The 27,940-nt window shown below is 27.4% G+C and overlaps 2 protein-coding genes across 9 annotated transcripts in view; both read right to left on the reverse strand.

The window, feature by feature from the left end:
- Positions 1 to 24,208, reverse strand: part of LOC136984283 (transcriptional repressor p66-beta-like) — a 41,616-nt gene extending 17,408 nt beyond the window's left edge. The window contains exons 1-4 of one of the 8 annotated variants that reach the window (XM_067281207.1): positions 23,656 to 24,208; positions 21,367 to 21,469; positions 17,166 to 17,243; positions 14,577 to 15,285 (exon numbers count right to left, since the gene is read on the reverse strand). In XM_067281207.1, the coding sequence (XP_067137308.1) occupies positions 14,577 to 15,285; positions 17,166 to 17,230 (774 nt within the window). In that variant the 5' untranslated portion in view covers positions 17,231 to 17,243; positions 21,367 to 21,469; positions 23,656 to 24,208. The other 7 variants (XM_067281206.1, XM_067281209.1, XM_067281212.1 and 4 more) reach the window with 7 other exon arrangements.
- A 129-nt stretch (positions 24,209 to 24,337) lies between these two features.
- The window catches only part of Pex11ab (peroxin 11), a 52,078-nt gene continuing 48,475 nt past the window's right edge, over positions 24,338 to 27,940 (reverse strand). The window contains exon 3 of the mRNA XM_067281215.1: positions 24,338 to 25,156. Within this exon, the coding sequence (XP_067137316.1) occupies positions 24,597 to 25,156 (560 nt within the window). The 3' untranslated portion in view covers positions 24,338 to 24,596. The remainder of the gene's footprint in view (positions 25,157 to 27,940) is intronic.

Genomic DNA, 27,940 nt, shown 5'->3' on the forward strand with positions numbered 1-27,940 from the left:
CACCTATAACAAATTAAGAGGCTAGCAGGATTAATAAGATCTAACATTTATGAATAATAAATTAAAAATGAAGGATTATATCAACTCCTTATAAAATATAAAATAAGTCTTACTTCATAGAAGTCCTGTTTCTTTTGTCTGGTTTAATGTTTTCAGAATTTAAAATTCTACTTCCAAGATCTTTTCTCTGTAGAACTTGAATGCCGAAGATGGAAGTTTAAATCCCAAAAGCATTAAACCATACAAAAAAAAAAAACTTTTCAAAGTAAGGCTGATAACACTTTGTCAGTTTTTATATCTTTTATATGTTTAGAAGTTAATAGGTATTCATAATTTGTTATATTATAATTCTAAATTTATTATATTATAAATAATAAATTTAATAATAATATTTATTATATTATTTATTATATAATGTATAATTAATAAATAAAAGATAAAGTGACATATATGACAAAGAACAGAATGATGATTCTGTAAGATTATTATTAAAAACAACAAAACAGACTGAAATAAAATTCATAATGATCAAATGCTTTTATTGTGAACCCCTTAGTCCATCATCATATGATGATAAATTAAGTTTAAAAATGTTTGTTGTATAATGAATTATTATTTGATATATTTCAGTCTGTTCTGTTTTTATTCTTGTTGTTGTTTATTGTTACTGACATAAAACTTAGTCACTTAAAAAAAGAAGTAAACAAGTAAACTAAATATGGAATTGCCCCAGACCCCTTTGGCTTGGGAATCCATCTGGCTAGTTTTAATGTAGTGAATTCACACACCAAAATAATGATTCTTATAAATTGTAAAGTTCCATTCTCATCTAAGAAAAATAATGTTAAGAACAAAAATCAAACCCTTTTCATCTCTGTAGTATAGAAAGGATACAAAAAATAAAAATTTAAAAATATTTTTAACTTCTGTTGTTGTAAGAAGAAATGGTAAAGTGATAGCTACTAGAAAACAAAGATGGTTGTGATATCTAATGCAAACATAATAAAATGAAATGTTGATCATTTACAAGAAAATGTAAATGTAAACTATATTAGAAAGATTTTCAATATCCATCAACATTTAACATACACAAAAAGTTAAGAATCATAAATAATCATGCATAAAAAAGTATGTGATGATATATAACCAGTTTATTCGATCTTCAACTTATGATGGCCAAAATTAACATAATTAAAAAGTATTATTTTTGAGTTCAAACAATAGCACTTACTAATGATATGATACAATTATTAAATGTTAAATGTAATACTATAATGAACACAAAACACCACACACTGTATATAACAATAACTAGAACAGGTATATACATGTTTCACTATCACTCAGAGTTATAGCATTTCAAAACACTGAAGACAAAACTAACTTTCTGCAGAGCTACTTGGTCCAGATAATCATTCTAAGTTTAATTTTATAATAAGGTTAAAGGAAATTAATATGAAATAAAACAAATAAAAATTAGGAAGAAAAGTAAAATTAATACCATAATTTCCACAAATCTTCGTTAATAAAAATACTAATTAATTAATTAAAATATTAAATGTTGATTTAAACACAATTCTGTATTGTACATAATGTAGTACAATACAGCAATGAATACTGATTACAATACATAGCTTATGCATGGGAGCTTGATATTTGGAATTGTACCCAGTTAGAATTATTTTCATGTTTGACTTATGATGGAATTCTATGTTATAAGTCAGGGATTACATACAATTCGCTATCAACCATACTATCTAAAATCATAAAAAAAAAACAAGCCCAAATTACATTATTAATCAAATAACAAGCAGAATTTATTATTGTACTACATTTTGGCCATGTAATTTGGATTAAACGGTATGCAATTAAGTCATCATCTTTTATTAAATTTAATAATTAGAATTAAAAGTAATTAATTTACAATATTCTGAAAGATTAGTCTGAGATTTCACATCAGTATGCACAAGCATAAAATTTACCAGATACATAATATCACACTAAAGTATCTATATTCATGTTCTTCAGCTTAGTCGATACTGCTAAAACACAACTTTATAGGAGATTTATTTGCTGGACATCATTCAATTGACTTACTGTAGTTCAAAAGCCATCAAATTATTTCAAAACCAAAGTAGTGAGAGGGATATGTGCTATGTCTATACTAACATCATAATACACACAAATTGCTGAACAAAGTGAAGAGCAATGTGAACAAGGCTGCATTAAGTCAACTCTGTGTATGATTCTAATGTGCACCCCATTTTTAATTTCTATAGAGAGCAAATATTTGTTCTCTATGGGAATTATGATCATTTATATCATCATTATAATTATAATGATAATATAATGATTTAGATTTTTTTTAAACAATGTTAATAAAGCATTTATTTGTTGTTTTAAGTAAAGAATCTATTAGTGGTATTTAGTAACAGTTCAAAAATCAATAGTAAAAATAATATTGATAAATAGGCCATTTACAATCCAAATATAAATCATTTTTTCAAGATTCTAACATATCTCTAGTTATAAAACTTCTTTCTCAAAACTACAAATAATGCTAACAGGCCAATTACAAAAATAAGATCTAGACCTAAACCATAATTCAGACTATCTTAGTCTGTCTAGATATAGTTGTTATTAAAAGCCATGGCTAGATATGAACATAAATAACAATGTTCAATAATGACCAACTAAATAAATAAGATTTGATTGTATATAGATATATTACAGTCAAATCTTATTAAACTTGAAAATCATTTGAATTGTTAAATAAATTGAATCTGTTGTTATTTCCCTTGAAATTTATATTTAAATTTAGAAAATTTAAAGCTAATATTAAATCATATGCCTCTGTGTCCTTATCTTATAGTATAGTATTTAAAATGTCTACTCGGACTTTGTTTTATTAACAGGACATATTATACCGACATCTTTGTTCAGCAAAAGCTACGAAAGCTTATCAGAAAAAACAACAGTCTTTATTTTCCACCTAAGGTTGAAAATAAAGACTGTTGTTTTTTTCTAAGGTGGAAAATAAAGACTGTTTGTTTTTACCACCAAAAAATATGCCTATCATTAAAACTAAAATCTTGCAAAAAAACTAGTTTAATTTTCAGATATGGATAAATTCAAATTTTTGATGGTTTCAAATTTTTTTGGACCTCCTGGCATTTCAGTTATGGTGTATGAAGACCAGACATTTCCAACCTGATTGCTGACAATGTTAAAAAAAATTGATCATTTATCTAATGGGTCAATGAATTACTATGGATAGTTTGAAGGCCAGTGAACAAATTTATTTTCATTACATTTAAAAACATAACAAAATAATAATAATAATGATAATAATTGATATATCTTTAAATTTTAACCTAAAACAGACACATTTGAATTTCGTCCTACTAGTAGTTTTTCTTATTTGTATCAGCATAGAAAGAAATTGGCAAATTAACCCTAATTTTGAAGATGAGTTGACAAAAATAAAAAAATTGGGAATCTCTGATATAAACCAAACATGATTTCTATAATTAATATTTAAAGCCAGTTGCAAAAACAATCTAAATTGAGTCACAGATTATTCCATCTATGATAATTCCTCTCTACTTTAAACTCAATTATTATCCATCAATTAAATCTAACTAGCAATAGTTAAGCCTAGATAACTATTATTGGCAATATTAAAAGCCATAGTTTAGATATGGATAAAATGTAGCTTATTCGAAAACTTTGTTTTTACAACTGACACTTACAAATTTTTTATCTTTTTAGTTGGCTGTCAATATTAGGCATAGTATATAATTTCTACAATTTACTAAAAACAAATAACTGAGTAAACTAGACTTTCTTCTGCAAAGTTCTAAAAAGGGAGAACGCAATCTTATATTTCTTGGCTTGTGCCGCAGTACAGTCAACAATGTTCTACGTATGTCTCTCTTTCAACTCTGTCTTCCAGACAAGTGTAAACACCTCTCCAGCAAGATAGTAAATACAATTAGCCATAAATACATCATACACTCCTATTATTATAATCAATCATCATTTTGTCAATCTTGGTTTAATATGACACTTTTTTAAAATAAAAATTTAATCTTTTCTAGTTTTCACTAAATGACAATTCAACAATAATAATTTATTTATTACATGTTTTATCTGTTGATATATAATTCATTGATGTTGATTTGAATAGGTTAGTATGCCATGAAACTATATTTTTAAACAGTTTTAATGACAAGTTATATATTTTAAAACTGTCTTTTGATATTAATAGTTTTAAAATTAGAACAATCATCATAAGTTTTATTAAAACAAATCATATATTCTTCAAAAGTATTTTCAATGGCATTAAATTTGTTACCTTTAGACATTTACACTAGAAGAATGGAATAAATATATTTAAAATTTAAATTCAAAATAATAAAAATATTTTCCAGTTTTAATGCTAATTCTAAACTTATTATTAATTGGCTTTATACTTTAAAAATTCAGTGAAATAAAATCAATCATAATTGATACTTTTAATTTATATACTATCATTTTCTATTTTTGTTATAGAATACATTGATATTTACAATGTTATAAAAGTTGAAACATAAACATTGAACATAAATAAAAGAATGTTTTGGTATGTTTTATATTAAGTAATTTTTAATGTTTATACAATTTCCAATACAAATTCCTTTCAATTTAAACAGCCAATAAAAAACTTTAATATAACACAGAATATAAAATATTTTGGGGTGGTTATGTTAGTCGTCAGAGGTGTTGGTGAACTTTTTAGTGGAGCTTGATAAGTGCGTATTGGTGAATTTCAAAAGCCTTAAGTAGCTATAATATGATGGTTCCAAAAAAGTGGATATTTATAAACAAATTATCTTTGGTTTTAATTATAAGTTAATTGCTGGGATTGAACCAAATCCAGATCTCCAACAAATGAGTCAAATGGATATGCAAATAAGGGGGCGGGGTAGATTACGTAAGGATAATCTCAAAGAAAAGGAAAAAGGAAATCAATTGAATGACTTAATTAGTGAAGACTATTATCAAATAGAGGAAGATCTTGGTAAGAGCAGTCCAGTAACCTCGAGAACCACAAAAATTAATAAATATTTTGAAACAGTAAGTCAAAGAATTACAGATATAGGACAAATCTCAATACTCATTAAAATCGATATACGAACTGATACAGGATAAATTTTCACAGCTCCAAAATGAGCTTCAAGGAATTAGGACAGAGGTTAATTCTTTAAAAGAAGAAAATAAAAAATATTTACATGGAGAATTGTCTCAACTATCCCATAAAATAGAAGAAATGGAGAAAATATCTAACAACAACTGTCAAATACAAGGTACACTGGAATTTGAAATAGACGAGCTGGTTAATGAGCAAAACAATAAAAATATTATAATTATAAACTTTCCGTTTAGCTCATATGATTACGTTAAGGAAATTAATCAGTTTATAAAAAAGGATTTGGGAATATCTAATAGTTACATAGAAAAATTGGTTAGATTAACTGATAACAAAACAAACCTATAGTGAAAGTTCCATTAGACTCCTTATTCGATAGGAATTTAATCCTTAGAGAATTTTGGAGGAAGAAAGATAATTTAAGTGATGAGGAATGAAAGAAAATAATACTTACAATGGATTTATGTAAGAGATCAAGGATGAGAAGAAAAAAATTTTTAGCAATAATTAAACAAGAAAAACTCAATGGCAACAAAATAATTGTAAGAGATGATTATTATATTAAGGATAACAAAAATATTCATATGGATAAAGTGATTCAATTGAATAGTGTTCTGAGAAGGAATAACAGTGAATTTCAGAAATAGATTTGAAATGTGCCCAATTTTTATGGAGGTTACTATTAATTTTTCTCATGATAGGCACTAAGTGAAAGTACCAATAATCTAGTGGCTGTTAAATTGAAAGTTAAATTGATACAAAATGTTTTGAAATCCTCTGTTTCATGATGATAAAGGATGTTATAATCGGAATATTCTATATGATATAATACAATTCTAGAATGTTTTATATATTAATGATTATACAAATTTCACTCTTTAATATAAAAAATTCTTTATTTAGTTATGATTATATAAAAGAAGTTAACAGATTATATTAATATTAATTTTTACAAATTACAATCTTTGTTGTTATAGATATACATTTTGGGTAAAACATTACAAGTTTTATTTTTGTAAGGAGGCACTGGAGCTATGATTCGGGCAATACCTCCGTAAGTTGAACAAGTTTATTAATGGTTCAGATACTACCTTCACACATTGAACAAGATTTTTAATGAACAAAGTAAGCATCTTTGTTAAAAATTATATATATTTATAGTTTATAAATAGCTCAAATAAGTTTTTGTAATTGACTAATATGTTTTGTGACTTTAAACATTTAAGTTTATACAAAGGGTATTTTTTAAATAAGGTCCGTTTTTTGATAAGAAGAAAAATACTGTAAATATCGTTAAAATATATTTTTTCCCATATTCTACATACTTTTATCTACTTTTCTACATAATTTCCATTTTTGTTCAAACATTTGTCATACTGCGCAATAAATTTTTAAAATTCCAACTTCAAAGAAATCTGCCATCTGTCACCGGAAGATGTTAGGCCACGCTGCTTGTCTTGTATGGCATGGCGGAGTTTTCTCAAGGTCACACAATAAGCATCAGAATTGATTGTTGTGCCTCTTGGCATAAAATCCACTAACAAAGTCCCTTTCCTGTCCCAAAAGACAATTACCATGATCTTTTGTGCGGAAATCGAATAACAGATTGTATCTTACAGTTGGTGGGCAACTCAATTTTCTTAAACATTATAAACTTTTACAGCTCAGCACACAGACATACAATACGGCTGAAAATGGCATCTAAACACGTGCAAAGCATGCTGAAAGCAGATGCTCATGCACACTGCTGTAATTGAACGTCATTCTCATTCACAAATGGATCTTATTTAAAAAATAGCCCTCATATTATTACAAAAATGTGTGATTAAAGAAAATGGATAAGATGTTATTACAGTGGAAATAATATGTTATAATAAGATTAAATCATCTGTGGTTGGTTAACATCTGAAACCCCCTTGTAACAGGTTAAACCCTATTACAATAAACTCACTTACTTAAAGTATTTCTTTCTAAAAATTGTAATAAATAATTCTAGAAGTATATAATAGATTTTATTTCTAGAATTGAAAGCAAAACAATTTCATTTTATTCATATTTTTTTTAATGATAACATTAGTTATTTAAACTATCATTTAATTATAATTTTAAATATTTTTATCATGTAATGTTTATAACATGTTAAAAATAATAAATATTTACTGATAAATAAAGAAGATGCAATCAGTAATATCAACAGATAAAAACAATGTATATTGCTTATAATGGCAGCAAAAATAGTAAAAATTCTGTTGTATCCACCAGGCCAAGTTAATGTATTTATATATGATAAAAATATTTGTATTTCAAAATGTTTTATGATAATATATTCACCATACTCAATTATCATCATAAACTAAAAAGGAAAAAAAAAAAAAAACAGATAAATTACGAACTAAAAATATTTTTCACCCAAAATTTCAAGTAACTAAAAGATAGAATTTTAAAATACTGTAAATAAATTTAAAAATTATTATTAGGTCTTTCAGTGGACAATCTGCTAAGACAAACATTCCACTTTTAAAATTTTAAATCATGACATAAGCATGAATAAACAATAAATTAATTGAAATCTTAGAAAGCAAACACATTATTCATACCATTTAAATATTTCAATCATATTATTTACTAATCTTCATCATCATTTTATAAATTAATTTAGTAAAAACTTCCAAAATAAATGTTAATTTTTTGTTGTGTTAGGTTTGGATAGACTTTTTGAACTGAAAATAATTAATATTTACAGTAGATTATTTGTATCTACAAATTTCCAGAAAATTTAAAAATAAAATAAATATAATTTAATAAAGCCAAAATAAAGAATTTTTATTGTGAATTTCATAAAATGTTTACCATGTAAAAAAATTAATAAAATATGCAAATGTATTGCATAATTCTGAAAATTTACATAATAGATCTATTAAATTTTAATATTTGAAAATGTTTGTAATAATTATAAAAGATCAGACTAATTTTTAAACAAATAATAATGAAATAAAATGTTAATTTTTATATATTTATAGTTTGCAAAATAAACAAGAAATCAGAATTTCAATGTCATTTAATAATTTATTACATCATCATAAAATAATATTGATAACAATGCCATATATCACACTTACAAAGTAGAATTTTTATTATTTTTAATAATAAAGATTAAAAAAAAAAAACTTTTTTTAGAGATTTTGTAGTTCTTTTAATTTATAAAGAAAATATATTCAATAATTGTAACATATGCAAATTGAGACAAAAATTAAAAACCAGTACTGTAAATTCCAGATAATATAATTAAATTATGATTAATGATATCTAATTTTAGATTAAGCAAAAATTATATTCATAGAAGCTACAAATAAAAACAAACTAATATAGTCACTGTAATACACTATTCGCATATGAACATTTCAATGTTAAAATTCTACATTTTTCAGTGTATTATTACATTCTTTAGTGTATTACAAATTTCATTGCTGTCATTTTTGAATCATTACAAATTCAAAAATATTGAAATTTCTACTTTCTATTATTATAATCTTACATATGTATGTTGAAATAACAATTGATTTTCTCTAAGCAGATGACTTCATCTTATAAACTAAAAGTTAATTATCTCCTAAATCAAAATGCCAGTATTACAAACCATTTTGATTCTAGAACAGAGAATTCAATCTAAAGATGAGAAGTAATTTTCTCAAAAAAAAAAATATATATATATATTTAATCAAAAAGAAAATAAAAAAAGGGCACCTCAGAAATCTGTAACAAGCTAATAAATTTTTAATGGTTATCAAAGGAATAATACAATGTAAAATGACTATTTAAGAATTTAGATACATTATTTCTAAGTTTTCTTGATCATTATCAAACATTTATGTACTTTTTATTATTAATAATGTTAACTTAAGTATCACTTATTAATAAATGGTCATAATGCAAAGTTTAAACATATAGATAAACTCATCCTCTATTTTAATGGGTATGGAAATAGATGATAAAATATTTATTTTGAAACAAAATACAAGAGTAACTTTAGAAAATAAAAAAAAAAACATGTGTTCATTGACTTTGAACAGTTAAAAAAAAACTATGAAATATAGCATATTTATACACGAATAAAAAAGACTTCTCCAAAAACCTGGTCAGGATTTTAAGTAAAATATAATTTATAACAGAGTACCAGCAGCTTTTGGGAATTTAGAATTTGTCTGATGTGAAAGCACACAGCACACTTACATTAAAAATTAGCATTTAAGACCTTTTTTGTTTGCACTGGTTATGGATATATTGAACAAATGTACGATCAAAAGCTGGAAATTACTGTGTGCAGATGATGTAATTATTACAGCAGACACAGAGGAACAATAATAATGAAGAATTTTGATGTAGCAAGAAACTCTAAAAGACTGAAGGGTTAAAAGTAAATGTAAGATCAGAGATGATGATTAGCATAAGAACAGAACAAAACCTATCTATAGTTTAAAGAATGAGTAATGTTCTAAAACAAATATCATAATTCAAGTATTTGGAAGAGTTATTAGTGCACTAGAAGGAAACTGAAACAGAAACAAGAGGGGGAAAAAACAATTCGCTTAGGACATAAAAACATAACTAGAGGTATCACAAGTGGCACACAACTTAAGAATATCAAAATATTAAAGATAAAAATTTGCAAACCATAATTAAGATGCATTCTGTTAGAGAGTACAAACATGAAGTCTAAATGAAAACAGAAAAGAAAAACCACCAAGAGACTAGAAATGAGCATACTGGGATAGATAATCAGTACATCATTAAAAAAATTGAGAAATGAGAAAACTAAACAAAGAACTGGAATAACAATCATCATGAAGAAAATAAAAGAAACAAGATTATGGTAATAAGATATGTAAAATACAGAACTATCACATAAAATTTATAAGATAGGGATAGTAGGAAAGAGACCAGATAAAATGAAAAAGTGTCAAGATTGGTACAATAATAAAGAGACACTCTCTCTGCGTGCCATATCAGAAATTCTGACGTCAGTGAGCACCTGGCGCAGGTTAATAAGTGGTTAGTTAAGGCGCCAAGGTGTATCCTGGGAGAAGTTACAACCAGAGTTCCCTGTTGCCTTCTCTGGTCACGATGTTATGCGAAGGAAAATGCCTTCTGGAAAGTCGGCCACTATTCAGGTGTTACAAACATGGACAAAACCCAGAAAACTCCACGTGGTCAGCCCATCCAAGCGCGGCACAAACCTGCAACCAAACTCCCAGTGTTTAGCAACAGAACTGCTCGGCCACTAATTGGCAATAGATGAAAATATACTAGATAGACTACTATATGAAAATATTAAAAGGAACACAAAGAAATGACAACTCATTCCTAAACTTTGAGTTAAAGTGGGAAAGAAAGCATGATTTAACTAATCAACTAATATTTCAATCAAGATAGATGGTAAAACAAACAAATTATACTGAAAATTTCTAAGTAAGAATTTGAATAAAATTTTTAAATCATTAGTGTAATCTAAACTATAAATAGAATACTGACATTTATTTGAAAGTTTAATTTTAATTACTGTATTTCCTATAATAAATCAGTCACAAATAATTTTGTAATAATCACCCATCTAACTTGTATTGTGAGGTAAACCACACTGGCTGACCTAAACCCTGGTTGGTATTTTTCAATACTGAATAATCAACTATCAATACAATATTTTCCAACATGAAAGCTGGAAAAACAAATACTGTACTAATATCATTATTGACATTGGAAATCGTCAAAAGTTATGAAGTTAATTAGATATGGCAAAGACGGCCCTCTAAATTTTGTTATTGAATTAAGAAAAGGATTCTGTGTCCATATTTCAAAGAACATTATAAATAAAATACTCCAAAAAGTTTCTTAATTTTCAAAACAAAATTATTTTTACTGTTTTTATTAAGATTGCTCTTTTCATAAAGGGTAATTCAAATACTTCATTCAAATTATTTTTATTAATATATATTTGTCACAATATTCTGGTATAACTAGTTTTGCATCCTTCTTGGAACCATGCTTTTTCTCTTCTTACAACGTCAATATTTTTTTACTTCAACAATCCTACACAAGAAAAAAAAAATGAACAACAATAATAATAATCACCCAGTGGCCAATTATTACAGGAAATACAGTACTTAGATTCTGAAATCTGAAAAACATTAAGCTTCAAAAGCTTACAATTATTATTCATTATACAAGATCTGCTTAAGTCTGGAGTCCAGATGGGGTAACATGCAACATATTTACACATTAAGAAAGAACTGCAGATATAAATCACATTCAAGATATTTTAGGCACATCAGCATTTAATTAAAACTTTTAAAAAATTTGAATTAACAGATGGCAGAATGTCTAACTTCAGTTTAAAATTTTGTAAACTGTTAAATCAATATAATTCAACAAAAATAACATCTGAACTTCAAACCATATTCAAAAAATGATTAATTCCAGAAACCAAATTAAGCATTTTTTTTCCTCATATTTTTAATATAATTCTATTAAAGAAAGTTTCGGCATAATTTAGCACTTATTTCAAAAATGGCAGCAAAGGATATTAATTCAAACTAATTATTATACAAGGTTATTTGATTTTGATTAGTGAAAAGTTACTAAGGATTATTAAGATTACAAAAAAAAAAATTCAAAAAGACAATTCATCCTATAATTTATTAATTACTCTCATAACAAAATTTCTGTTCTTTTCTAAAATTCTTAATTAACTTGTATTCTTAAAATCAAAAATATTAAAGTTCCAAGAGACATTAGTGTTTCATTTAATCCATAATTCATATCTAAACTTTTTTTTACTGTATTTAGTATATATTGTACTAAAATATAAAATATATAGTACATATTAATTTTATAAATTTGTCATGTATTTAAAAAATAATCTGCATTTACTTTTTGTTTTTGGCAGGAACATTTTTGTAAAAAATGAACAAACTAAGTTGCTAAATGCTCCTATGACGTTCAGTTTAGTTTACTACAATGGTGTGGAAAAAAGGACACACACGAACCAAGCAGTGAAAGAAAATAAAATTGATACTGAAAATATAGGAGACTCACAACACATTCAGGGTAAAATATAGATGTTTGAATAATAATAATAATTATTATTATTTGTCTATATTTAAAGCAATCATCAATCAAATTTGCTTTTCATGTCTCATAAAATTTATCAATACTTGACACCAAACTGTTTTAAGATATTTTGATATTTAAATTTGATGAATATACAATAAACTAAAGCCTTATTTTAATAGCCAAACATATGCCTAAAAGTTGGATTATTTATTATAGGTCAAGCTATTTTCAGTATTTTCTAAATTATTGAATTAAATTCAAAATCAATTTATTATTAATTTTAGTACAACACAGCAGCTTAAACTACCTATCTTTAGACCAAATTCTATAATTTAATTAATGAAAATTAGCTTAATTCTGGCTTGAAAGTAATCTGGTTTTTAGGTGCATGTTTGGCTACATTTGATAACTAATCAATTTAGATTTTTTTGTTTTTTTAATATCATTTTATAAAGCATAATTTTACAAAATATGTATAAGCAGTATCAAAACTGGAGTTATATGCCATATTTCTTCAATTCTAAGATGCATTTAATTGTTCAAAATTAAGATGCTTCTTACAATCTTTGGACTGTAATTGTAAGTCATTTCATTCACAGACCAAGGCAACAATCAGTGCTCATTGCATATAGACCACATGATGTTTTGTGAACTAATAATAGACATTTTTGGCTAAACTGCTCAACAGTCATATCAGTTGAAATCAACTTTGCTGGTAACAAGCATTTAATTTTAAACACCTTTTTTGATGTTAAAAATAGATTCAAGACAACATTATATTGTAGCATTAAAAGCAGAGTTATTGTATATGTAGAAGAGCATGGAAATAAAGCTGTTGAACTTTACTTACTTTGTAACCTTTGTATTGTTTTTCTAACTTGTTATTATGTAGAAATTGATTATTTTAAAGTTTTTCCTTTAACCAAAAGAAATAATCTTAAAATTCAATTTTGAAATTAATCTGTGTTTTAGAATCAGAGAAATTTGATGATATCCTATAGTTCTTTATTTTAAATGGTTAAGTTTAACTATTATTTTATTAATAATAATAATAATGAATATATAGAATATGGCTAACTACTTAATTATGATTACTCGTTACTAACAATAATAAACACTAGCCATCATTAACACATAATATGACCAAGATATTAAAATATTTATATCTAGAACAGTTTATATAAATTATATAAACACTTGATTACATCACACTTCCAATGTAACCTGTAATGTTTTTTGTTTCCACATAGAAATTTTCATGAAATTTTTTATATGCTTTTGCAACAAAAAAAAAAAAAAAAAAAAAAATTTAGCTATGACTGTTATTCTTTTTCTATTAGTCTAAAAAATAAATGTTTACCATATTTCAATTTTTAATGGTGTCATCTATTAAACTATATCAAGTCAATTCTGATTCGTGAGAAAAATTACAAAAGAAAAACTTAATTTATAAATGAAGAAAATACAAAATAACTTGATAATGAATTCCTTTATAAACTATAAAACTAACAACTCTCCTCTCAATGAATGAAATAATTTTCAAAAAAAATATTTAATTTTAATTTTATGTATAATTCCTAAACGTAAATAATCATTGAATTGTTTAAATTTTGCATAGTACAAGATATGAAAATTCATATTTAAACATGTTAAAAATACTTTTATATCCTTATCTGTTTTATCACATTAATGTGATAAAGCAAAGTTACTGAGGATATAAAAAAAGTTCAGGTTGCTCATTATTAATTATAATTTACATATATAAATTTTCTTTCGGTAAATAATTCTATATTTATATTTGCTTAATAATTTAAAATTTGTTTTTTTTTGTTTGAAAAAGCTTTATTTTTCACTTACTCTTAAAAGAAACCATAAAATCAATATCTTCATAAAAAAGAAACAAACACACACACAAATACCTATATGTGTATGTATGCAAAATAAAAAGCTTACATTAAAATATATTTGAATTCCATAAAATTAAAAATAAATTACTTACCCTTATTCAAAATAATGTTATCCTTAGAAATTTTTAATTTTATATTTAAAATATTTATTCCATAAGATAGATATCAGATGTATTATAAAAATATATCCACCCATTTAAACTGCATAACACTACAGCTTTTATCTTTAACACAAACTTAACTTTTATAACTTTAAAATATTTGTAATTCCACATTTTTGAATAAAATAATCCAAAGTGCACAAAATCAATTAAAATAAAATTACATTATATAGCAAAACAAATTTCAATTATAAAAATTATAAAGCATACCATTAAAGAAGACTGCTGATTATGATGTTGCATGCTTGTTTTACTATGTGAACTCATGTGGCTGCTACGAACTAGAGGAGGAGGAGGAGTTGTGGGTGCTATTCCAACACGACCCGTTGAAGATAATTTTCCTGAAATTGTTCCTGATGAATTCAATAAAGTCTCTTTCATTAGTTGACTTTGATGAAGTTTCTTAAGAAGCACTAATTTCATTTCTTCAGTTCTCAATTTCTCCCGTAACTTCCATATTTTTTTCTGTCGTTCTAAATATTCCTCTTTTGTTAACTCTTTCGATAAAGGAGGAAGGGGTAATTCCACAGCTTCTGAATCAGACGATTCCGGTCGAGAATCACTTTCAAAACCATTAACATGTCCATTTAATTGCATGTTTTCTTCATCAGACAAAACAACTACATCAGGTGAAGAACTAGCACTTAAACTATATGATTCCGTATAGCGAGCAGCTCTTGAAGGCTGAGACCTCACGTGTGATTTATCCAAATATTGAAAACTTAGAGATTTTCTTTTTTTAATAACAACACCTATTTCTTTATTGCTTTTGCCTGATGATGATGGTCCTTCAAGATTTGTTTCAAGTTCCACAGGAACCTTTCTTTTAATACTTAAATCTATTGTTTCATTTTCTGGAAAATTAGAATGATAGGAAGAATCTCTATTACTGGTCATGATTCGAGATGCAGTTCTCATGCTGCAATAGAAAGAAAAATATCAGTGCATGAAATTAAAAGTAATATTACTCGGAAGTTTCACACTTCCTCCACTTTCATAACGCTAAAAAATTTTTTAATATTAAGATTAATCAATAGTTTTATTTTGAATGTTTACTACAAACATTTAGAAAAATGTAATGAATTTAAAAAAACAAAATAAATTTATCCACAATGTATTTTAATAAACTAATATCTTTAACGTTGCATTTATATTTTCAATATTAAAATAACCTCTAATTGAATTATGTAGTAAATTCTATAAACATATGAACTTTTATATTAATGTTATTAATCAAAATTTTAAACTATACAACATTCATTGTATCATAACAGGCCTGATAAAACTCTAAAATATCTGCCAAAAAAACAGCAAGATCTGTTTATCACAGAATCAATCAGGAGTAAAATAATACAGATGTGTAACAGTTTCAGAATTTCTAGCACTAAAACAGCGATAGTCGATTGACAGTTAAAAGAAAATATGAGTTGCAGTTTATCTTTAAAGCATACTTATCAATAAAGAAACAATTCAGTCTTAAATTTGGAAAAACATACATATTTTTCAAATAAGTCATTTGTATATTTATTATGATTAATTTTGGTGTAAAGTAAAAGATTACACTTTCAACCTTGAATATATTAGTATACATCTAAAAGTGAAAGCTGTTCATATCAAATATATTTTTAGATAATTAAAATTTGTGCTATTATAATTAATAATCAGAGAAAGCACAAGTTAAATTAGGTCTTGATAAGATGTTCAATATATATTTCTTATACTTTTAATGTTTGTCTTATAAAATAAAATTAATAAGTGTTTTTTTAAATATTTCCAAACATTTAATTAAAATAAAACCAACAAAAATTTGTTTATTAGTTTTTAGTAGGATGTAAATAAAATCATCACCTTAAAAAAAAATCCTCACAAAATTTTGCATGACTCCTCTAAATACTATAAATATCTCAGGCATTTTTTAAAAAATATAGTTAAAAATTTAAGTTAAATTTATCATTATCCTTCTGCTTTATATTTAAAAAGTTTTTTTATATATAAAAAAAATTTTTAATTTAAAAACTATATGAAAATCAGATTATTATTTTGTAAAATTTGATACAGTTTCAAATTCTAAATTTTTCTAGCTTGAATTCTTTTCTAATATTATTGGCGACACCAAAAATATTAAATTCAAAACAAAACTCGTAAAAAATAAAGTTTAATTATGTACAAATTTCGAAATAATGTTTCGACATCAACCTAATTATTACAGAAAGTCTGTATAATTTAATAAATTAGTAATGTTGATTAGAAGTAATTAAAAACAAAATTTTTTAAAAGTCAACAAAGAGCAATTATTTTTCACTTTAATTAATATTAATCGATAGAAATTGTTAAATAATTCTCTTGGCATTAAATTTTATTTAATATTTTAAAATAAACTATTTAATAAAATTTATAAATTAATAATAAAACTTCATTAAAAAATGAAAAACATGAATGACAATACAAAAAAAAGTTAATAAACGAACAATAGAACTATTATAATTGTCTATAGCTATTATTTGTCTATTTCCAAATACACATGGTGTAAGGAAGAAAGGAGAAAATAACCTATAAATATTAAAAACGAAAGATTAATAATAATAATGAAATAGTTTTGAAAAGCTAGGAGTTTAAAAACTCTAAGAAATGTAAAAGTATCACGGAAGCCATAGTGTTAACTCTTTCAATAAAGTATTTAGTGCAAATCATAAAATGTGTTTAAATTAGGCATAAACTACTTCCTTTTTATATATTTTAATGACTAATATTGTTTAATAGACAATTAAAAATTAAATATAAGCATTAAAATTCACACACCTGTCCGAATGCAAATTAATGTAATTTTTTAAATCCCTTTTAGTATCAGAACATTGTGCAGACATCTTTCTTTAGAAGCTGTAAATGAATTAAACATGTTAAAACAGCGCAACTACGCTAATTAAATTATAATAAATTTATTTTAAATATCAATAATATTCACTATTTTAATAACAAATGACACACCCAGACTTACAAACTATATCAATTACTGTAGTTTCCTCAACTTGTGGAATTTTTTTTTTCATTTAATAAGAAATAATCAAATAAAATTTTTAAAAAGTTATTTTATAAACATTAAATTAGAAAAAAAAATCAATTTAAAGTGTTAATTACACGAACGACAGAAAACATTTGAGAAACGGCCATTTAAAAGTTTCAAAGTTCCTTTCATTTGGGAGCAAACAAACATGGAGTTCGTTTGGACATCCTTTAAACAACCACGGTTCAACAAAAACAAGGAAGTTTGCCCTCCATATTTTACTAACAATCATTCAAGGATATGTAATCGTCACGCTCGATACTTTTAAATCTTAGCATAAAAAGTGACTAATCGTTAAATTAAACTAAAAAATCATCAAGTTCGAAACGTATCGGCAATAAAACAACAGTTGGCAATTGCGATTTGTCGATAACCCTTATCCCGTAACGACAAATTACTTACGCCATGTTTCCTCTTATATATTAACGCAATCGACGAGTGATCAGACATGTCAACCGAACTTTTATGCACCAAGTCAAACTTATCTAACCTGCGTAAGGGGGAACAAAGAGTGGGGAGCCATGTTGAGAGCACTTCATTTCACAATGCCAACGTAGATGCTTGATCTTCCCTCCCCAGTCTAGACCAGAACAAAGGCTCCAGGCTATTGATCTTTGTTATCCAGCCCAGTTTAGATGCACGGACATGGTCACATGACTGCCGCAAGGTAGGACACCAAGCAGGACAAGCGGTCCGGTCACGTGAGCGAAATGACCTGCCTGATATACAACCACATCGCAGGGTGTGAGGATCAGCACACCCTCCATCTGCCGTCTCCCGTCCGAGCGAAACAGCTTTCTCGTACGGGTCGCGCCGAACGTCCCAATCATCGAAAGACGTAGTATTTTATACGTAACGTTAAAAGGTAAACTTAAAACGTGTGCAACAGTTCATTTCCTGGACCGCTGTCAGATTTGCATAATGAGAATTGGCTCGATAATTCTGCTTTACTTCTCCGAAAATGCAAAGTTATCGTCGCTTGACGGAGCAATGCCCCTATTTCCATACAACCTAGTTAAACTGTATGCCTTATAAACGCTATCAAATTGCCCATCGACGATGCACCAAAAAAAGCAATGAAATTCGTACGAGATTATCGAAAATACGTCTAGCGAGCCGATCTGCTAAGATCGTTAACGATCGACAAATTCACATAAAACACGTTAAACGAAGCGAGTGCATTACGTATATACATATATATATATAACAATACCGCCTCTAACAGTAATATATGTGTGCATTTAAGTACAATATATACGTATACACTCGCTAATTGATTAAACGAAAGGCGATCGAGAACGTCTGCGAGTAACGAAAGAAAATCCAGTAGCCATACACAAAACAGTGTTTACCTATTTAAGCAGAAACGGCAGACTCCACAAAACACACCAGAAGAATCGATCAATAACACAATACAGAAAATTACACAAAAATGACTCATCGTCAAGGAACAGCAAAAAAGAAAAAGCGGAGAAAAGAAAATCGACAGCACGAAGGAATTACAAAATTCCTTATCACTTTCCACATAAGAAATCCTTGATGTGTTTTAATCGTCGGCATCGATGTAACCCCCTCGGCTCTCCCGTTGGGTACAGATAATTGCTGCCTGGCTAAACCTTCAAAATCCCTCATATCATTCCAGTAAACGTAAACTTTGGTCTCCGTACGATAGAAAACGCCGGGACCGGCAGTACTTACTATATAGAATGACACACTTAGACAAACCGGAGACGGGCGAACGAGCGACACGTCACACACTAGCTACCGTCCACCCCCTTACGTGGTAATGGTGATGATCCGACTATTTGTCAACTGCTTGCTTGTGTTTAGTGACGAATTGTAATATTTTTGTCCCCTTGATGAAAATTTTCGTCTTCAAACAATAGCGATCTTCGCAGGACCTTCAATCCGTTATGGAATCGATGACGTCGTCCGAGAAGGAAGAGAATAAAACGCATCCTTACAAAACCATCTCTGCTTGCCCGCTCAAAACATTACGTAGTGGCAGATTATCACCTAAACGTACAAGTCAATACAATGTAGAGGTAGTTCAAGTCGTAAGGACGGACTGCTTCGTGTGTACTCTCGCTTCACTTTTTTTTTTTTCTTCTTTCTTATTTAAGTAGCCAGCTTATCAACCTCTCGCTTTCGTTCCCGTGTGGGACGACGCTCTGTTCTTTGGTTAACTCAACTTTCTCATTAAGTATTTTTTCTTCCCTTATTCATTTTCTCATTCACACTCCCGAACATGTTTTTCGAGCAGCGTAACTCCAGGGATATATTCCTACTTGTTGCGTATTATCCCAAGGTAAACGCGAGGGGAAGTTCCTGTAAGTGAACGACTCGTGTTTTAAAACTTGCTGAACTACAACAGGACGTGGCAATTAACCGTACACTAACATTCGGTGTCTCCCGTCCTCTTTATCAAATTGCAATAGACTGGGTTTCCAACACTAATTGTTAGTTACAATGAATATATATGTATATGTTAGGTAAGGTGCTAAATAGTAAAAAAGAAATAATAATAATAAAGAAATGGCAATACGCGAAACGTACACCAAGTGGTTATTTAATTGTCGAAAAGAGAACTCGACACCATTTCACCTCCCGTCTATAAATTCGGAAGCCATCGGTGCAATGATGTGTGCATTGATGACGTCGGCGTACAGACGGTACCCAATCAGTCGCTTTCATTCCATCGTCCCGTTTATTGATTCCGACTGCAGACCTTTTGCAGATTATCCTCCCCCTTCTTTCTTTCTGCGCAATTAACGTTTGTGGAATTTGGCCATCTTAGCCGACGTTCGAATGACATTTACCTTTAAATTCCACAACGTTACGACCCCCGTAAACCTTACTATCTAAACTATAAGTTAGGAAAATACCTTCGATAACCAATTCATTATTGTTGTTATTTTTTTTCTCTCTCTCTTATTATTATTATTCCGTTCGACCGAGACGTCGCACCCGTTTAATCGATATTTAGTATGCAGGCGAGGAATTCTGGGCGAAACTTCGTTAACGTCTTTCCTTTTACGGTTTGTTCCTATCTTATCGGCTCGAAACAATTGCTTGTGTGGTGGGAAACGGCACGGAAAATCGAAACACTCCAACGAACGGAAGGAATGGTGTTTTTTGGGTTGGAAAATAACCATCTTTAAATTTGTTTGTCTAACATCGATAACACAGGAAATCCTCCCCATTTATGAAACTAATTAATTCTTAAGGGGTATTAAATAACCGATTATATTTTAAATAATCTATACTTTCCACTCTCTCATACACACACACAAACATACTATAAAATGATCTATTTATAACTTAACATTTGAAAACACGCTACAGATTTAAGACGAAAAATAATTACGTAAATCCCGTAATTACAAAAATTCTTGCTCAATAATCAAAACAGGAAACATTTACTTCCTGTTACTGAATGCAATAATTTTAAACCAAATTATTAAATGCCACTAAATAGAAAAATCATTCAAGATAAACCTACTTATATGCTTGTACACTTTATAAATATATCCAAAAGAAACATTGTAAAAATTGTTCTGGAATTTGCTAAGGTCATTCAACTTAGCTTGTCCATATATTATACCCATGAATCCAGAACTGGGTCATAAAGTTATGATGATAAACACCTTTTATTTATAAATATATATATACCTAAGTATATATTTATATATATGTGTATGTGTATATACATAAAACTAAAATCATCACTATATAATTATCATCAATTACTGAAAACTTAAAATCTAATTAACTTATTAATTAATTACTTAATCTTAATTCTTTAAATAAATTAGATATTATTAAATACTACATAAGTTATTAAAATTTTAGTTAAGTATTTTTGGCAGATAGATATACAATACTGGAATTCACATAGACAAAATCAAACACCCACCCTTAAAACCAAGTCTTACATACCAAATATAGATCTAGTTCACAAGTAAAGGAGAATATATGGCATGATTCCAAAATTTAATGTAATCTCTTTGAAGATGAAGATAAAATCACTATGTCCATCCATCTATAAAAACAATAGCTTTATGAAAATCAAACTGATCTATACAGCATTAATAGAATCTGTAAGAGGAAAAATATATATCATCTTAAGTTAATCAAATGATTTATCAAATAAAAAATAAATCACTTACTTATTGTAATACCATGGACATTTACATAATTTGCTAAGTAAATACTGTAATTTGCTGCCTCTTTGCAAATCAAGTTTAATCATAGTTGTTATGGTTAATGATTATCAGAAAACTTTCGATAGCCTTTTGTTAATTTCTGCATTCCCTTTATTGATTTGAGTGTTTATGCAATTATGTTCATTAATCCATAATGTGGTCTGGGTGTACTTTACACATTTGTAATAGCTAACACCAAGAATGAATTTTATTAACATTATTTCTAATAAAACTAACTGCAATTATATTACAGTATTGCATTGTAATCAATTTTATTGATTAGAGAATGGAAAATTTCTTTAATGTAAATCTCACTAAATATAGATTTTATTAATATTTAAATATGTTATAAAATGCTAAAGAATAAAATCTTAGAATAAGAATTGTTTGCTCTTATTTTAGAAATGTATTTAATTAATTAGAATGTCTGTTATGTTTATAAAAAAGCATAGAAATCTAAATAAGATATTAAAAATTCTTTGATAAATTACAGTTACAATATATTACTATATCTTTATAAGTCTAACAGAAAAATTGTTTAACATAAATTTAACACTAGAAAATTATATTTTACGATTTGCAATGTCACTTACATGTGTTCCTTTACCACTATAAACCTAAGCAATAACAATCTTGCAAAGTAATCATAAACTTCAATACAAGGCATAAAACATTAAATATATATTCCATAATAAATAAGCATTTTGTGGCTATTCTCCAATTTCTAAATTTAGCCTAACTCTTCATTGAAAGTATGACTATTATTTCTTGATAGTCTACAAAAATATCTTTCTAATTTAAACTTTCCAAAAAGTTGTTATTTTTTTTCCTATTTAGAAATTAAAAAAGCATTTTAAAACAAAAACTTCAAATGTGATTAAATAAAAAAAATTCTAAAGAAAAAACCACATTTATTTTTAAATTTCAAGTTTTAAAACTACTTACTAATAATTTCTTTTTCTTTTCTGTACTACATGAAATAGCATTTTAAAAAAAAAAAAAAAAAAAAAATAGCAGTTTCAAAGTGCAAATTCCTTATTATTTATAACCAAAATAGAAAACAAATATATATTACTTAATAACTAAATTAATCTATGATCTGATTAGATTAAAAACAAAATATTCATTCCAATTTTTACACTAACAAATTTTACATCTGCCTTTTTATTCCCTAAATAGTAAGGTCAAAATTGAATCTTATCCAGATCTGTTCTGATTTAACTAATGGCAATTTTCTTTAATGAACCACTTTTGATTGTCTAAAATCCTTGTTATTTTCCAAAAAAGGAATTAGATATTTGATTAAACAATGAGATTTTAGTCAAGAATCAAACTCCCATTCCTATATTTAAAAAAACTTTTTAATTAATCTCTTAATTTACAAAAAGACAAGAATAATTTTTATTACATTATTTTTTTATATTAATTTTCTAAATATATAAATGTAGAAAGATAATTTCTAAAGCTCTAATCAACTCCCTACTTTAGGAATTTTTTAATTTACTAACAATTTATATAACGCTAATACTACAACTACAGCATAAACACATATTGTTTAGATAGTTTATATGTTAATCTATCGATAGCCATTCCTTATCTGTAAATATTTATAGAAGAACAGATTAAATAATTAACAGATTTATTAATGGCCTAAAGTATGCGAGAACGAAACGAAACGGCTTAAAAATGCAGGCCGTATTAACCCGGTTGTTATTAAGGCGAATGAATTTAATTGTTCGCTAATTCGTATTTCGTCTATTCGATAAGTTTGCAACGAGTAAATAAATATTTTAGTGAAAATAACAATTTGAAATTGACGATTTTAGTGGACGTGTCGCGAAGCCTAACTCCTATTCGTTGTTTAAGACGTCGTCATAGTGACGGTATGAACGCACTAGACTTTCGCGCAACTTCCCAAATAGCCAAACAACAACCATACTTGGCGCCAGTTTTGCAATTTCCATTCAACACAAAACATAAATAAAGCAATATCTAAGGAGTATTGTCGATATAGGATGCATACCTACAATGCCGTAGTCGTTCGGAAGCGATGGACGACCCGTTAGGCTTAATTGACACACTTGGCAGGCGGGCAGACGCGAGGTTAACTTGTGTACTTCGATCTCATGATTTCGAGTGATTTGCAATTAATGAACAACAAAAAAAAATAATATCACCGTTTAATTGACGAGATATTAAATGTGGCGGCTTGTATTTTGTTGGTGTTATCGTTGGAAGAGGAGTAATTTTCGGCCCGTTTATGCAGAAACTGTCGGAGGTGACTTCCGTGTCAGGTGATGAGCGCGCCGTTCATTCCGGTCAACCCCAAACAATTTTCCACAACATGGCGTTCCTATCCTCACCCGCAAAGTCATGTACGGGGTTTACACTAGAGACATCAAGGGCGATGTAAACAATTGTTTATTGTAAACACCTTAGCTGTCGGTGATTGGATGACGACTATGATCATATGATTAACTCTCCCCCTCCAAGGCCGTAGCTGTGTCCGCTTAAGAGAATATCAGGTGCGAGTTGCTATGGCAACCGGGCATCCTCTCCCCGTAAGATGCGCGCGACAGACTGGCATTAATCACCGTTTCCTCTTAGGACAGCAGCTAAGAACTGTTTCGTTACTTCTATAAACTCATTTAGCAAATATTTTTTTTAATGCAAACGTACAAAACAAAAATTAAACACACCATAGGTTTATCAACTTTAGTTTTATTAAATAGATCACTTAATTGTATCACAAGCACACTTTCATTATATATATTTATAATAAACTTTCTGTATGTGTGTGCATATAGCTTTTTCAAACCACAGTTTCAAAATTGTTACTTTTTATCACTTTAAAGATTCCATTGTAGCAAGTACATTTAAAACTATATAATATACAAAATAATAATTGGATCCAACCGTACGGTAGTGGTATGGTTTGTTTTTGAGTGGCGGTACCTCGTATTACTAACTGGGTACTAGCTTGTACGACGCGTCCACTATGGGAATCATGCCTAATAGAGACGACACCACTCCCAAAAATCCCACCAAGCCCGGAGATAAATTTACGTATCCCAGAGAGGAAAACGGGATCCAGAAATCGCATCCATTTCGTATGGTATCCAGCGTTACGTCCTTGTGAACTATCATCCACTGCAAAATAGTTCTGAGTCTGTTGTATAACATATCACTCGGTAGTTGATCTTTAAATTCCATATAGTTTGGCAAATATGGATACGTGGAACATCTGCTGGTATGAATCTGAATCAACTGGAATATCTCGTAGGCGTCGCGAATCAGATTCATTATCAGCGCATATAACCACAGTTTGTAACTAATTTCGGACCACTTTGCTTTGTTGATTTTTGCTAGGCCGACTCTCCCGATCCACAGCATGTTATCTGCTAACAGATAGAGGGCCATATTGATTCTGGAGAGAGTGAGTGTTAATCTTAAAGTCAAATCTGGCAAATTGATGGTGTTAAGAGCTCCATATATTGAATCGAGACTGCGTCCTAGGTGAAATACTGAAATTAATATAAATAACGTTAGGAAATTATATTATTATTTTTAAAAAATAATCAGTAAATCACATTTTCATTAAGCTCATTTTTTTAAAATTAATATTAAAAAAATCTATTTAACATTCAAGATTTATCTTAATGAAATTTTGTAAAATGGTTTTTGTGTATTTCATAAAAATATAATAATACAATTTAATAGTAATAATAAAATATGTTTAAAAGGTGAGAAATTATATATAATTTTTATAAAAATTTGAATTAATATATTTGAAAATTTTAATAACACAATAATTAAGATATTTTATCTTTTTTTTTTTTTTTAACTTGAACAGAATTGTTGGTACATTCATATATATATATAAAAATTATTAAAAAGTAAATAAAATAAAACTGGTTATACTCAGCAAAACTATTTTTTACATTTTTTAGGTTGGGCATGCTTTCCACAAAAGAATTTTTCTGAGTTTATTACTTTTAACAGCTATCTGCATTTACTATGTCAATTCATAATAAATTTTTACAAAAAAATATGAAACAAACACATCCATCATACAATTTATAAGAAAATCATTTTTTTAAAATAAACTTTTTTTTTAACCCCAAAATATTTTTTGAAGTCAACATGTTGAAAATTCCACTTAGAATTTCTAATAAAAATCTGATAAAATTCAGGACAAATACTTTCCTATAACATGGATAGTTTCTCGTCGAGTAATTTTATTAAAGTTTTTTTTTTAATATATAAAATTATATTTCACATATTCTTTTTTCAATATAAACAAACTTAATTATATAGAATATACATTACAATTCTTATTTATAAAAATATTTAATAGATGATTTTATAAAAACAATGTGTAAAATTAAATTTTTTTATGTTCTTAAATTTTTTAATTATGACGGCCATTAAAATTTATGTATTGTATATTAGATGTGAACTACATGAGACTGGATAGACAATTCATTTAAGTGTATTTAACTTACATTGGACAAATTAGTAAATATTTAAAGATTCGCATTTGCTGATTCATAATACAGTAATTTGAAAATTTAAAAGTTATCCAAATAATAAAGAAATATACTATTTATACAATGTATCATTTTGTTTTTTAATTATTATTAATTTAAAAATGAAAAATTCTGTAGGAAAAATTTTATTTTTCTGTAGAATCCTAGAACCTGTATGCACTTGACATATATAGACGCAAAGATATTTTTAAAAAGTTTGATTAAAAAAACAAAGATTTAAAAACTAAGCAATGTGCAATCAATATATTTTTGTAGATTGGAAGTATATGTAATTTATACAAACTCAAAATGCATATCATTAAATACACAAAAATAAAAGAATAAATTCTGTTATGTGGAAAGCTTAAAAATTGGAAGAATTTCATCCAAATTTTAAATTTAATATTTTTAAAAATTAAACTATATTAAACTATGGTGAAGTGTGGAATATCTGGAGGTAAAAATTCTGGATTCGGCCATCGAAAAATGGATATTAACCCTTTCGATAGTAAATTCATTGCTGAAGTTCTTTTGACCTTACATTGTTGATGTTCTGACACTCATTAAGGATTCTGGTCCACCAGTGGCAAAGTGGTTCTGTTCCCTGAACACTGGGAGTTTGTGCCTTGCCAGAACGGGCTGACCACGTAGAGTTTTCCGGGTTAAAGAGTTGCATTGCCATAACAACAGCATTAAGGATTCAAAATTTTTTCATTTTGAAATTATGATTAGTGTACATTTTGGTTAAATATACTGATTCTGTAAATTATATATGGAATATTTTTAAGTATTCCTACATTCCTTGTGAAATACTGACTTGAATTTAGAACATTAAACTTGAATTACAATGTATTTGGAGTTTATAGTACTTAAAATAATAATTTACACCTTGTATTTGAAAATCCAGATGGGTTCTGCCCACTTATTCTGGATTTTTCACACTTCATTGTATTGCCAAAAATAATATTTTTGGAAATACTCTTAACTATGTTTATATTTCCAAATTAATCTAAATCATCTATAATAAAATTTTATCTACTCAAAAAATGCAAAAAAATAAGGAAAAAAAATCAAATAGATATATCGTTTAAATTTCCAATAGAATTTTTGGAATTTTGTGTTTATGAAAAACTTTTATGTACAGAATGCTAATTTTCATCATTCTATATGTATTTTATTGTATTTACTTTTATTTCATGTGCATTTTATTATAATTAATATGTAAAAAAAACTTATGGTACCAAATTTGAAGTTTATATAGAATTTATGAAATTGTTTACAAATGTATAAACAGTGGGTGATCGGTTAATGAACATAATCCATTCCAAGACTTTGTTTGCTATCCAAATTGTTTGTTAACTGATTATTGATTTACCATAGGTTTTTATGGGAATTTGATTAATTCGTTATGGAGACTCCAAAAAATAAAAAATATAAATAAACATAGTAAGAAAGTATATATGTAATAATAAAAATACATATATACACAGTCTTGCATTTTTATTAGATGTTTTTTCTGTTTGTGAAGGTTAAAGAATCTGTCCAATGTCTATTGCTTTTTTTTCTTCTTCAAGATTTTTTGGAAGTAATTAATAGCATTGTAATTGGAGAGATCTCCAAGCCTATTAACCTCATTCTGATTTGGATGCCTGTTGTTCTGACATCCTCCCACTTCCTCAAAAGATCTTTAATTGCTTGCGACTTTTTGATATATCTTTCATAGCTAAGATTGGGTATACTGTAGACCTGTTCAAGCCATACTGCCTAGCAACATCAGAC

This window comes from Centruroides vittatus, unplaced genomic scaffold (genome assembly GCF_030686945.1).
Source record: "Centruroides vittatus isolate TY-2023 unplaced genomic scaffold, ASM3068694v2 contig_911, whole genome shotgun sequence".
In the NCBI taxonomy this organism is placed as follows: Eukaryota; Metazoa; Arthropoda; class Arachnida; order Scorpiones; family Buthidae; genus Centruroides; species Centruroides vittatus.